The following is a 13,401-nucleotide window of genomic DNA, read 5'->3' on the forward strand; positions in this document are numbered from 1 at the left end:
TCTTTACACTGTTTGTTAAAAATCTCTAAATAATTTGCTGGATACTTGGCAATCATTTGTTAAATAAATATATACTATATCTCAAGTTAACTTCAGAGCTCCGACCTTTAAAGTAGAGTATACCATACTAATAGCTTTTAATTCATCCTAAGAAAACTATAATGTGACTTAATATTAGCTAACTGTGCAATTATGTTGTCATTGTAACGTGCTGAACATATCTAGACTAATCAGTCTGTGCTCAGTATATTAAATGAGCCTTTTGCTTTCAAATCAGAAGCATTTATCCTCTGCGGTATTTGAGTTTGAGTGCTAGGGTTCAACCCATCATTTATTTTGAGAATTTCCTATAAATTAATAATTAACATATGCCAATATTTGACATTTTATATACTTAATCTTCCTGTTAAGATGACCTTAAATTATTAACAGCCATCTGGTTGATTCTGTGTAATTTTACTAGAATCATTCATAACCCACTAATTTTAAAGTTATGACAATTTTGAGACGGTCTCATATAATGTAGTCTTAGGAGTATATATATCCTTACATAAGAATTTTGAAAGCAGTCCCCCCGGCGCCTTATTTTGGCTTACTGTGGTAGAGTCTCTCTAGCCCAGGCTGACCTAGAATTCATTATATAGTCTCAGGCTGGCCTTGAATTTATGGCAATCCTACTTTTGCTTCCCAAGTACTGGGATTAAAGGCAGTGTACCACCACTCCCAGCCTCCTGTTAATTTTTAAGTAATGAAACTTTCCCTATTATCAATAGCTTTCTCAAACTAAGACTTCAGAATTCTTTTAGTCAAAGTGCATCTTCTAGATATAACTATTTCTACTAGTCATAGGATTTTTTTAATGCCACAGCTTAGTATAAATATGATTGTTTTCACTAATTGTACTGATACATGTTAGTACATCTTTATACTTTAATTAGTTATTCATGCTTCTCTTCAAAAATCATTTCTAATAACTATTTAGGACAATTTAAGTTAGGGATTTTAGCTGTTAAGAAAAAAACAGATAGTTTCTATAACTTGATCAGTAACAGTATTGCTTTTATAAATTGTAATTTTACTTGACTATCCGAGTTCAATATATAACTTCAGTTCTGCTTAAGTAACGTTTTGAGAGTACATGTCCTAATTTTCTTAATAGATAAACACTTGTGAAAAAAATGTTTTATAAGTATTTAGAACTCATAATATAATCTAAAATTTTCCCATTAAAAACAAATGTGAGAGGCTGGGAGATAGCTTAGTTGGTAAAAGGCTTGCCCATGCACACACGAGGACCTGTACTTGATGCCCAGGTGAGATGGTATCTGCTTGTTATGGCAGTGCTGTAAAGACTGACAGGCAGCTCCCCAGGGCTCAGTGGTCAGCCAGCCTTGCCTACTTTGTGAGCTCCAGGTCAGTCAGACACCTTGTCTTAAAAGTGGGTGCCACCTGAGGAATGACACCCAGAGTTGTCTGTCTTCTGACCTCCCCAGTCACATACAAAAATATGTGCATAGACTCTAATAATTTTAAGATATTTTTAAATGTTTTGTTTCTAGCACAAGTAAAGCTTATTTCTGTTCACCAGATATGGATTAGGAGCCTAGAACTACTCAAGCATTAAGTATGGACAGCACACTACTTGCTTCTAGAAGATGTTCAAGGATATGCTTGTGTTCAGTGTGTGCATACCACATCAGCACATACAAGAAATGCTATCAGTAACCCACCTAAGTCTTAAGAAACAGAGAGGCAAGAGGTGATAAAAGCTTTATGTATTTTAAGAAAAATACAGATATATGTGAAAGATGGAAGATAAGAAATAGATTAAATGTCTATGTAGAAAAGATTTGACCTTTATAAGTTTCAGTATTTGAAGCTTTTTAAATTATTTGAGTATTTGTGCTCCTAAATATAAACATCTTTTTTATAATATGTAAGAGAAAATATGTACATTGATAAAGTTAGTCTAGTTTAAGCTCTAATAATGCAATATAATGTAGTAAAATACTAGTTTAGTAAGTTTGAGTTGTTGTCTCAAAGTTACAGATGGGCTTTTTAAGAATATGTTTTTACTAATTTGAGTTTGCAACTTCAGCCAAATAATACTTACCAATCCCTAGTCAGTAGAGGGGAAGGGGCAGTGGCAGCTCTACCATTCTGTAGTGGAGATACAGTGCTTGTGATTCACCTGAGATAATTCTTACAAGGAGGCAAGTAACCTCTGTGCTTTAATCAGTTGTGTGCAAAGGACCTTTTAAAAAGGTAATATAAACTGTTTTCTAGGCCTTTAATTCTTTCAAAGTTTGTTTTGAATTGGAGTATATTGAAGTAAATCTGTTTTGGCTCTTGGGCTAAACATACCTAATAAACACAGTGTGTTACACTAGAATGGCTTGGTTCCTAATCCTTGGTGTACAACTATAGTATTACTTGGGTGAGTTATTTATGAGCCTCCTTTTCTCTGGTGCAGAATAAATATATATATATATATATATATATATATATATATATATATATATATATATCCTTTACAAGCTGAGTATAAAGATTTGAATAAAATTAGCTTTATCTGTTGATTCATATTTGGCTATCAAATTATGCATGATGTGTAATTGTTAATGTGATGTATTTATAATTTTAAATACTTGGCTCAGTGTCTGAAAGCTTGATCATTATGGTCTAGGTTTTCGTTTTAATAATGGAAATTTTCATTTAATTTAATAATGGAAACATCCATTATGGAATCTGTTTGATACCAGACACATAAGGTAAGATATGTTAATCCATGGTTGCTAATATTACTTGTTGGTTCAACCTTTAATAGATAATACATAATGAGGCTTATAATTTTGTGAATGCAATTGCACAATAATTTGTGATAATTATATTAAGGTTATAGAAGTAGGAATTTTAGATAATTTGCTTTTGGGGTTGCACAAAGAATTTTGTTGGATTTTTTTTTTAGTGTACATTTATATTTTTCATCTCTGTTTTGGGGGAGTATCATGAAAACTTTTCATTGTTAAGTTTTAAAACTCATGGAGCCATGAAATGGTATAAACCAGTAATCCCAGTACTCAGGAGGATGAGGCTGGGTATCTGAATTTTAGGCCAGAGTGGGCCACATAAAGACTTCAAGGCTAGCCTAAACTACATACCAAAGACACTGTCAAATATAAAACAAGGAGCCGGGCATGGTGGCGCACACTTTTAATCCCAGCACTCAGGAGGCAGAGGTAGGTGGATCACTGTGAGTTCAAGGCCACCCTGAGGCCTCAGAGTGAATTCCAGGTCAGCTTGAGGTAGAGTGAGACCCTACCTTGAAAAATAAATTTAATAATAATAATAATAATAATAGTTCTTTTTAAAAAACTAACATTTGAAAGTTTGGTTAAAGTAATCTAGTCAGTCTTCAGATAAGCCTATAGCAGAATTACTGAGGCTTGCAGTGGTATTTAACTTTTCAAGATATGTTTTAAATTTGTGACATAGGAACCCTGGAAGATGTATAAGTTTTCATTTTGTTGTAATTCAGGGTCCTAAGTAGTTTCTTTACATAACTTGCTGAAAATGCATACTTTTATACTTATCATATAGAATTTAAAACACATTGTTGGTCAAGCTATATTTAACATAGAGGAAAAGAATTGGAATATCTGTGTCTGATTTTCATTCTCACTGGGAATATTGTAACTTTTTATAGAGAGTAAATGTATTTGTCAAAGAAATGGTAATTAAGAAGGGATAGCCGGGTGTGGTGGCGCACGCCTTTAATCCCAGCATTTGGGAGGCAGAGGTAGGAGGATTGCCATGAGTTCGAGGCCACCCTGAGACTACATAGTGAATTCAGGTCAGCCTGAGCTAGAGCGAGACCCTACCTTGAAAAACAAAAAAGCAAAAAAAAAGGATGAAATTATTTAAATTTAAATCCCTAATTTTCTTTTTTTTTTGTTACTGTTTTTTGTAGGAGTTCCATCTGGAATATGACAAATTAGAAGAACGGCCTCACCTGCCATCCACCTTCAACTACAACCCTGCTCAGCAAGCCTTCTAAAAAGACTTCCCTTTTCTTGGGGTATGGCTGTCTCAGCACAATACTCAACATAACTGCAGAACTGATGTGGCTCAGGCACCCTGGTTTTAATCCTTGAGGATCTGGCAATTGGCTTACGCAAAGGGTCACCATTTGAGGTCCTGCCTTACTAATTATGTGCTGCCCAACAACTAAATTTATAATTTGTTTTCTCTAGTTTGAGCAGGGTCTGATTTTTTTTTTCCCATTTATTTCTTTTTTTGCCAGCAGACAGACTTGGGTCTGTAAAAACAAGCAATTATACTGACAGAAGTTTACCATTTAGTTTCTTAAATGTAAAAACAAAAACCCACAAAAGACTCAACAAAATTAGACCACAAAATTTGCATTGTTCATTGTAGCACTATTGGTAATAAAATAACAAATGTTTGTGCATTTTTATGTGAAGATCCTTCTCGTATTTCATTTGGAAAGATGAGCAAGGTCTGCTTCCTTCATTTTACTTCCCCTTCTGTTTTTGAAAGGCAGTTTCGCCAAGCTTAATGCAAGAATATCTGACTGTTTAGAAGAAAGATATTGCCACAATCTCTGGATGGTTTCCAGGGTTGTGTTATTACTGAGCTTCATCTTTCCAGAATGAGCAAAACACTGTCCAGTCTTTGTTACGATTTTGTAATAAATGTGTACATTTTTTTTAAATTTTTGGACATCACATGAATAAAGGTATGTATGTACGAATGTGTATATATTATATATATGACATCTATTTTGGAAAATGTTTGCCCTGCTGTACCTCATTTTTAGGAGGTGTGCATGGATGCAATATATGAAAATGGGACATTCTGGAACTGCTGGTCAGGGGACTTTGTCGCCCTGTGCACTAAAGGGCCAGATTTTCAGCAGCCAAGGACATCCATACCCAAGTGAATGTGATGGGACTTAAAGAAGTGAACTGAGACAATTCACTCTGGCTGTTTGAACAGCAGCGTTTCATAGGAAGAGAAAAAAGATCAATCTTGTATTTTCTGACCACATAAAGGCTTCTTCTCTTTGTAATAAAGTAGAAAAGCTCTCCTCACTGCATTGTGGACTTTGATTTGAAATTGTGGAATTTCTTCTTCAACATGAAAAGTACATGGGAAATGGTTTAACAAATATACTGGTATAATTAAATTTAAAATGTCTTTTCAGCTGTCAACAACTTAATGGATTTATAGTGAGCCTTTTCACTTGTAGGTTAAAAATGCAGACATTTGCAATATTAGAGAAAAAATTAGTAATTAAAGCAGCATTAGAAACAAATATCCTGCTCACTGGGCAGTCTGTCCAAAGAACTTTTCTTTGAGTCCTCAAAGATGTTTAAGGTTTATTTTGTCTATGAAGTAGTGTACAAATTAAGACAAGCATCAAGTAAATGGGGGTAGATACCACCCTCAGATCCTGGCTTATATTTCACACTCTGAAGTACTGGATCCTTTGCCCATCTGAATACAAAATCTATCTTATGATGTTTGAACACTGAAATTACCAAAGTAGAACTAGAAATTGAGAAAGAAAGCAGTCAGGTTTACTTTTTAATTGTTTTGTTTTTAACTAATTCTGTAAGAATGAATGCTGGTGTTTGCAAAATCATATTTGAAAAGTACTAAATTTATGAAATTACTTTGTATAACAGGAATATACAGTAACTTAGTCTTTTCTTTTTCTAAGTATTTTAAGATACTTAAGACTGATTTTAGGGCTGGAAAGATGACTTAGTGGTTAAGGCACTTGTCTCTGAAGCCTAAGAAACCATAATAGACTCCCAAGATTCCATTGAAGCCAGATACACAAGGTGATGCATGCACAAGGTTGTGCATGTAAACAAGGTTTCACACAGTCTGGCATTTGATTGCAGTGGCTGGAGGCTCTGTTATACCAATCCTCTTTCTCATTAAAAAAAAAAAAAAAAGTGTCAGAATTTTTAAATATTACAGAAGTAACCCGAAGCATCACCTCAGTAGGAAAGATAACACTTTTGACTCGTTATTGCACAATAACCTTTACCTTTAACAGGCATCAGAATCAGATCTTCAAAATTAGTTTCAAAAGAATGAAGATTGCAAGCTAGAGAGTTGGCTTTGCTGTTAAGGTGCTTACCTGTGAAGCCTTAAGAACTCTCCAGGTCCCACGTAAGCCAGACACACAAGGTGACACAAATGCACAAGGTTGCACATGCATACAAGGTGGCACATGCTTCTGGAGTTATATTGCAGTGGCTGAAAGCCCTGGGGTGCCAAGGCCTCACTATGGCTCTCTCACATTAAAAAAAAAAAAGTCCAATCTTACCTCAAAAGATGGAATGCATTTTTTCATAGTAATGTACATTATAAAAGGTAACTTTTTTCCTACATTATCATAACGAACAAGTGGGAAGAGAACCACAATGGAAGAGGATCTTTTTGTTGTTGTTGTTCATTTTTATTTATTTATTTGAGAGCAACAGACAGAAAGAGGCAGATAGAGAGATTGAGATTGGATGCACCAGGGCCTCCAGCCACTGCAAACGAACTCCAGATGCATGCACCCCCTTGTGCATCTGGCTAACGTGGGTCCTGGGGAATCAAGCCTGAAACCGAGGTCCTTTGGCTTCGCTGGCAAGTGCTTAACCACTAAGCCATCTCTCCAGCCCAGGATCTTTATTTTTAAGAAAATGGAATGTTATCTGAGGCATTGATAGGATTGGTACCATGTAAATTGTTTTAAAAACAAGATAGAGCCAAGTGTGGTGGCACATGCCTTTAATCCCACCACTCTGAAGGCAGAGGTAGGAGGATCACTGTCAATTCAAGGCCACCCAGAGACTGCAGAATGAATTCTAGGTCATCCTGGGCTACAGGGAGACCCTTCCTCAAAAAAACAGTTTCTTATGTTGATGCTAATTTTAAATTAACTGCTCGTAGACAAATTTTAAGTACACCTTCCACTTTTTTGAGTTTTTAACCTTACTCATAAAGAATTAGGAAATTTTACCACTTTAGCCAATTTTTTTTTAACCTTTCTATTGACAACCTCCATTTATATATACACACAATGTATCTTGGTCGTAATTCTTCCTACCACTTTTTTATGTCCCTGTCACAACTGACTGAACACCCCCCCCCCCTTTTCCAACTAGTCCCTTTATTTTGATGTCATCTTTGTTGTCTTTTTCCCCTCATTATGCAGGTCTTGTATAGATAACATCAGACACTGTGAGGCCACTTAATGCCTGGAAAATAATATTCCAAAGTGCGTCTTCCTTCTTATATTCTTTCTGCTACCACTTCCAACATTGTTCCTGAACCTTGAAGAATGTAATAGATTTGTCACTTTGTGCTGAACACTCAGCTATCTCTTTTCAGCACCTTGATGAGTTTTGAGTCTCTCCAGTAGTCATTGCCCTCTGAAAAGAGAAGCCTCTAACCAAAAGTGAGAGTAGCATTAATACATGGGCCTAAACAGAAATATTTAGAGGGCAGTTTGGTAGCCCAGCAACAATAGTAGTTCCCTCCTAAGATTCCTGTCCCCTCCCTCCCAGCAATAGATTTGATTTTCATTACTAAGAGTATGAGTTCCCTCCCACGGAGAGGGCCTCAAATCCAGAGAGCACTTGGTTTCCCCCACAGCAGGCCACTGTTGCTCTACATGGCACATTTTACCCGGCTGTTCAACCATACAACTTTCAGGATGCACTGGTGGTGAAGCCTTCTGGTCAAACAGGCTGCATAACAGTTTCCAGCCCTATGACATGTTAGCTGATTTTCAATAACTTGGTGTCAAATGCCTCTTGGTTTCAAATACAAGTTTAAAATTTCTATTTGAAACCTTCCCCCCCCCCCCAAGGTAGGGTCTCACTCTATCCCAGGTTGACCTGAATTCACTTTGTAGTGTCGGTCCTCCTACCTCTGCCTTCCAAGTGCTGGGAATAAAGGCAGGCATGTGCCATCATGCCAATAAAACATACATATTCTTCATTATAACCTGTTAAGTAGAAGTTGTTCTAAACTATACATACCACGTTTTCTTTCTTGGATTTAATTCTTTTAATTTCTTCCTATATATAGCTAAATAGTTAACTTCCATGTGCATAGTATGTTGTACAAATTTTGAAATTCAACTATAATTGGCTTTGTAGAACAAAAGCTATTTGCTTTCAGCAGAGATTTCCTTCATCTATTTGAGTGCAAAGATCTATGCTTCTTTAGCTGTGTGTGTGTGTGTACACGATAAAAATCCATTTTCAGGGGTTTTCAATGACAGTTTTCCTTAGGTAAAACAAAATTTAAGAACTGGAAGTTTCAAGTTTTTACAGCATATACAAAGCCAAGCATTTACCTACTTGTTGCTTTTTCCCCACTGCAACAAGGATGAAACAAGTGCTTAATCACGATGTGATGATAAATTGGCATATCTGATATTTCAGTTGGAAAATAAAATATACAAATTAAATTGTTGAACTTTGAAATAATTTATTATTTTGCTCTAATTTCATTTTCACAAGTCTTTGTAAATATTTTCAATTCCCCTTTTGAAATTGTTAGAGTTTTCTTCTCTGCCCTAGACTCTTAAGTCACTTCACAAACCAGAGATCATCATCCATTCCTTCTTGTCCTTTGCCTAGCAAATGTAGGGCCTCCACTTTTGGCTGGAAAGTACTTACTCATTTTATTTTGCCTAGATGTTCATCAAGTTGGCAAGAAGCTTCTCAAAACATAAGTGAATAGAAAACAAATACCTTTCAGTGTTCTTTGAAATACGGTGTTTCTAGTCAGGTGTACAAACTAAATTCTGTTAAGATAATCTCTGGATACACAGTGCTTGTGTAGCACATGTGAGTCTCAGTTGAATTGATGATGCCACAATAAATTAGATAAGCCAGACATTACGATATGTTTACTTGGTATGCACTAGATGCAAATGGCATACCATAATGCCCCCTTGCCACTGGCACTTACCAGCAAGTTAGTTCATTTCATTAATCAATACACTTGGGGGGATGATACATGAATATAGTGAAAGTCAAAAATGAATCTAAATACAATCAAGATTTTTATCAAACAGACATTGAATCAGGATAACTAGTTTTGCAGTTTGGGCATGTAAGAGTAGTTTGTATGTAGGTCAATATGACTTGTAATTCTATTGCCAAAATACTAATGGTTGGTTACTTTTGAAAACTATATACTGTTCAGAATACAGTTGAGAATCCCTGTCTTTAAACTAGTCATCACACGTCTGAAATACATTCAGTTCTGTTTGAAAGATCTTTTCTGGATGCCAGCATGGCTAAGGAAGGCACAAGTTCCCCTTCTTGTCTGGGAGCTGCCAATCCATGTATTTCTTTTTATATACCTTATTGTATTCCTGTCTGGAAAACATGAGGTAGGCTCAGTGTCTCATATTACAGTATAAACTGTCACCTACTACAAAAGGAAATAGAAATAATTAGTAGTAGAAAATAAGCTTTGGGCGACTGGAGAGATGGCTCAGCAGTCTATATGCCTGCAAAGCCTAACGACCTGGGTTCAGTTCACCAGTATCCACATAAAACCAGATGCAAAAAACAGAGTGACACTTCATGCATTTTGAGTTTGTTTGCAGTGGTTAGAGGCCCTGGTGCGTGAGTGCACTTGTTCTCTTCCCCTCTGCTTGAAAATAAGATATTTAGAAAAAAGCTTTGGAAGTATTTCCCTTCAAGTATCAATTCTCACAGGTGTCACTGAAAGGTAAGTTTGTGGGGGCAGAAGCACCCAACAAGGACAATAGCACAAAGAACTGAAGTGCTCAACAGGAACAGGTAACTGGTTTTGTTTTGTAGACGTGCTTGGTATTGAACATGGTGTCTCATGAATGCGCGATAAGCACTCACCGTACCACTGAGCTATGTCCCTAGCCCGATTATTTAGATTTTGAAATTAGTTGCATTAGATTCAGCACATAAGACAGTGGAAAGACTACTTGGACAGGGTTCATTTCATAAAGCAAAGCTTGAACTATACATTTGTTTGAGATTAACTGAAAAGGTATTAACAAGAAGTTGGGATAACTGATGTACTTCTGAAAAATCTGCTAATTCTGTTACACCATTTTATGTGCACCTGAGGAGGAAACGGTAACTTGGTTACATCATGGCAAGCAATTACAGAAAGAAAAAACCACTCCAATTAAAAAAAAAGTGTTATGGACAGAAATTGTATTTTAAAACTGATACAGTGTGGAACATAGATAATACCAGAAGACAAGAGGAGACATGGCAGCATCTTCATGTACAGGAAGAAACTACTGAAGAAGATGAGTCTGAGAAGTTCACTGAGATGGGTTATTCTGAATTTGGGCACCATTCCTTAGTACTAAGTGCTTCATCAAGCATTAAGGATTTTGTCAAGAAGAAATGTTCAAACAGAAACTGCATAGCTATCAGAATTGCCATTGACCAAGCCACCTTTAAATTAATTTTTTTTTTTTTTAGTAAAATGTCAGCTTCATTTCAGCACTTTTATATGTTGATATCCCTTTAATCTGAAGTTGGAGACTGATGTCCTCTTGGCAGAAAATAAACAAGTAGATATGGTTTACTTGAAAATACTGCTGACTTTGGAAAGAAATTTAAATCAAGATTGCAAACTGCAAGTTTACCTGCTTTTTCTCCCTCTTTGACAGGAACATTAATAAACCACAAGAAATACTAAATATGGTTGATTGTCAGATTGTATGCATTTAGAAGACAAGTGCCAGTTTTTGTTAAGCTTTAAGTAAATGTTTAGCCCAGCATTAATATGTTGCATTAGTGTCCAGTCTCCTGTTTTCATTTAGAGTAGTGATCACATAAGGTTGAGCAAGATTTTTATTAAATATTTTTAAAAGGACTTTGATCAGTTTGACGTATAAATCACTCAGCTTGAAAAGTCAAATTTTTGTTCTAGATAGGTAGTTCTCATACCTGAGGAGCACCTTGGAAGTGTGTTGAAATGTACATTTTATATCCCAATTTCAGAAGTTCTGATTTTTGAATGAATGTCTAGGGAGAAGTCAGGGACATGAATTTTAAGAAATACCATGTGTCTGAAGTTATTCCTATTGATCACACTTAAACTTTGCCCACTGCACAAGGACTAGCTAGAATAAAAGTTAAGTTTCTGGTGAATCCCAGTGTTGGCCTTCGGATGATTCCTACATGTCAGGGCCATCCATTTGCTTTTTCCTGCAATGCCCAGCATTGTCATTCAGAGAACATCCTTTTCAAATAGCAGTGATGAAGAGAACAAGAGGAAAGCTCAATTCCCAAGTGTAGAACAGCAAAGATGCTTTTCTTCAGGTGTTCTCTGAATTTTTTTTTGTTTTTGCTAGTTCTTAGCTTTCTACTTGTATACATTAAAAACTGTTGATAGCAATCCCATGCATTACCAGTATGTTCATCAATTGAAAGTTTTTAAAAATCCAGCTACCACTGGGCATGGGTGCACAAGCCTTTTATTCCAGCACTTGGAAGGCAGAGGTTGGAGAATCACTCTGAATTTGAGACCAACCTGGGACACAATAAGTTCCAGGTCTGCATAGGCTAAAGTGAGTCCCTACCTCACAATAAATAAATTAAAACCCAGCAATCCAGGGTTTGTCAAGGTTTTAATGCTATATCTCATGAGAACTCAATATTCATAGAGCTTCATAAAAAACTAAACATTTCTGTGTGCATATCACAGTTTCCTGTCAGGCATTTAAATGATACAATGGAAATCTCAAACTTCATAGTGTTCATAACTGTCATAATTATTGTTGGGAACCCAAATTATTGTTTAAATACATGTAAGTACCAGTTGATCTATCCTAAATCACTAATAAAACAATTCTACACTATACACAAGTTTTAAATTCTTTATTAAGTTTTACCTTGGTTTCATTTTGAAGGCTTAGTAGGCACCTGCTATACCACAAACGTGTTCAGACATCTTATTAGAAAGGATGTAAACTACCTTTATGCCCAAGGTGTGAGCTCCTGTGTTAATAGTTGAGTGTATGAACTGAAGAAAACAATTCTTTAGTATGAATTCAAGCTGTTCAAATTTTCATAAACATTCCATGAAATGTTTTGATAGTTTGGCTTAAATGACATCTTGACCACATAATTTTTTAAGTTTATAATAAATGGCTTTACAGACAAATTATGCTTGAAGGTAATTTTGATAACGCATGAGTCCAAATATTTTGGAAGAAAAGCCTCAGATTTCAAGGGTGATATGAGGTCCACAAGTGGCTGAATTGACTTAATTCTGTTAGACTCAGACTCTCTGTTCTCACAATAGAACAGCTTTATTTTTTATTTGAGAGAGGGAAAGAGGCAGAAACAATGGAAACTCCGGGGTTTCCAGCCCCTGCAAACAAACTCCAGACGCATGTGCTACCTTATGCATTTGGCTTATGTGGGTACTGGAGAATCGAACCAAGGTTCTTTGGCTTTGCAGGCAAGTACCTTAACCACTAAGCCATCACCCCAGCCCCCAAATTTTTCTTTTTTTTTTTTTTTAAGGCAAGGTCCTACTCAAGCCCAGGCTGACCTGGAACTCACTTTGTAGCTACAGGCTGGCCTCAAACTCATGATCATCGTACTGACTCAACCTCCCGAGTACAGGGATTAAAGGCATGTGCCACCATTCCTGGCCAGAATTATACATCTCAATAAGAAAATATTTCATGAAGGGATGACATAAATAGTTTCATCCTCTTGTGTATAAAAATAAAGATTTGGGGCAGCCAGAGTGTTTCAAAGCTACCTTTAAATCTGTTACATGGTGAACATTTATTTTTGGATGCAGTTTTAATTACCATATGTAGCAGTGCATGCATTTGGTCTGCCTTAGAGTTGTTAAATATTTCCCCCTTAAGAGAAAGACATTCTTTCTTGAATGTTTTCTGTCTTTAAATGATAATCCTCATATACTTTCCATTACAATAAACATCTCTATTAAATGCCAACTATGTTATTGTGCTTAAAAGTCATTTCCAGATTTCTTTGTCTAAAGTTTTGTGATTTTTCTCAGTTCATTCTAAATTATTTGTGTCAAATTTCAATTTAGTCGACTTGCAAAACCATTTAGGATGGGAATTCTCTCTAATGAAGAACTGATCATTGTTCTGGCTTCTCGATGTTTACAGTAACATGGAAATGCTTGTCAGTTTGGTAGCATGGAGGTGGAAGGAAGGTGTGGACTAATGTTCTATAGAATGTTAAAGTGGGTTATCTTTTCCAATTTTATTTTTATTTTATCTTTTCCAATTTTAAATTATTCATTTTTCTTAACATTTTAGGGTTGGGGCATAGGCCTTAATCCCCTAAACCCTGTCAAAGA

General features: G+C 35.9%; 1 protein-coding gene across 4 annotated transcripts in view; it reads left to right on the top strand.

The window, feature by feature from the left end:
• The window catches only part of Cnot2 (CCR4-NOT transcription complex subunit 2), a 108,777-nt gene extending 103,663 nt beyond the window's left edge, over positions 1-5,114 (top strand). For all 4 annotated transcript variants that reach the window (XM_004650092.3, XM_045152520.1, XM_045152521.1 and 1 more), the window contains one exon: positions 3,971-5,114. In XM_004650092.3, coding sequence (XP_004650149.1) covers positions 3,971-4,057 — 87 coding nt within the window. In that variant the 3' untranslated portion in view covers positions 4,058-5,114. The remainder of the gene's footprint in view (positions 1-3,970) is intronic.
• Positions 5,115-13,401: the final 8,287 nt, after the last annotated feature.

This window comes from Jaculus jaculus, chromosome 6, assembly GCF_020740685.1.
Source record: "Jaculus jaculus isolate mJacJac1 chromosome 6, mJacJac1.mat.Y.cur, whole genome shotgun sequence".
NCBI lineage: Eukaryota > Metazoa > Chordata > Mammalia > Rodentia > Dipodidae > Jaculus > Jaculus jaculus.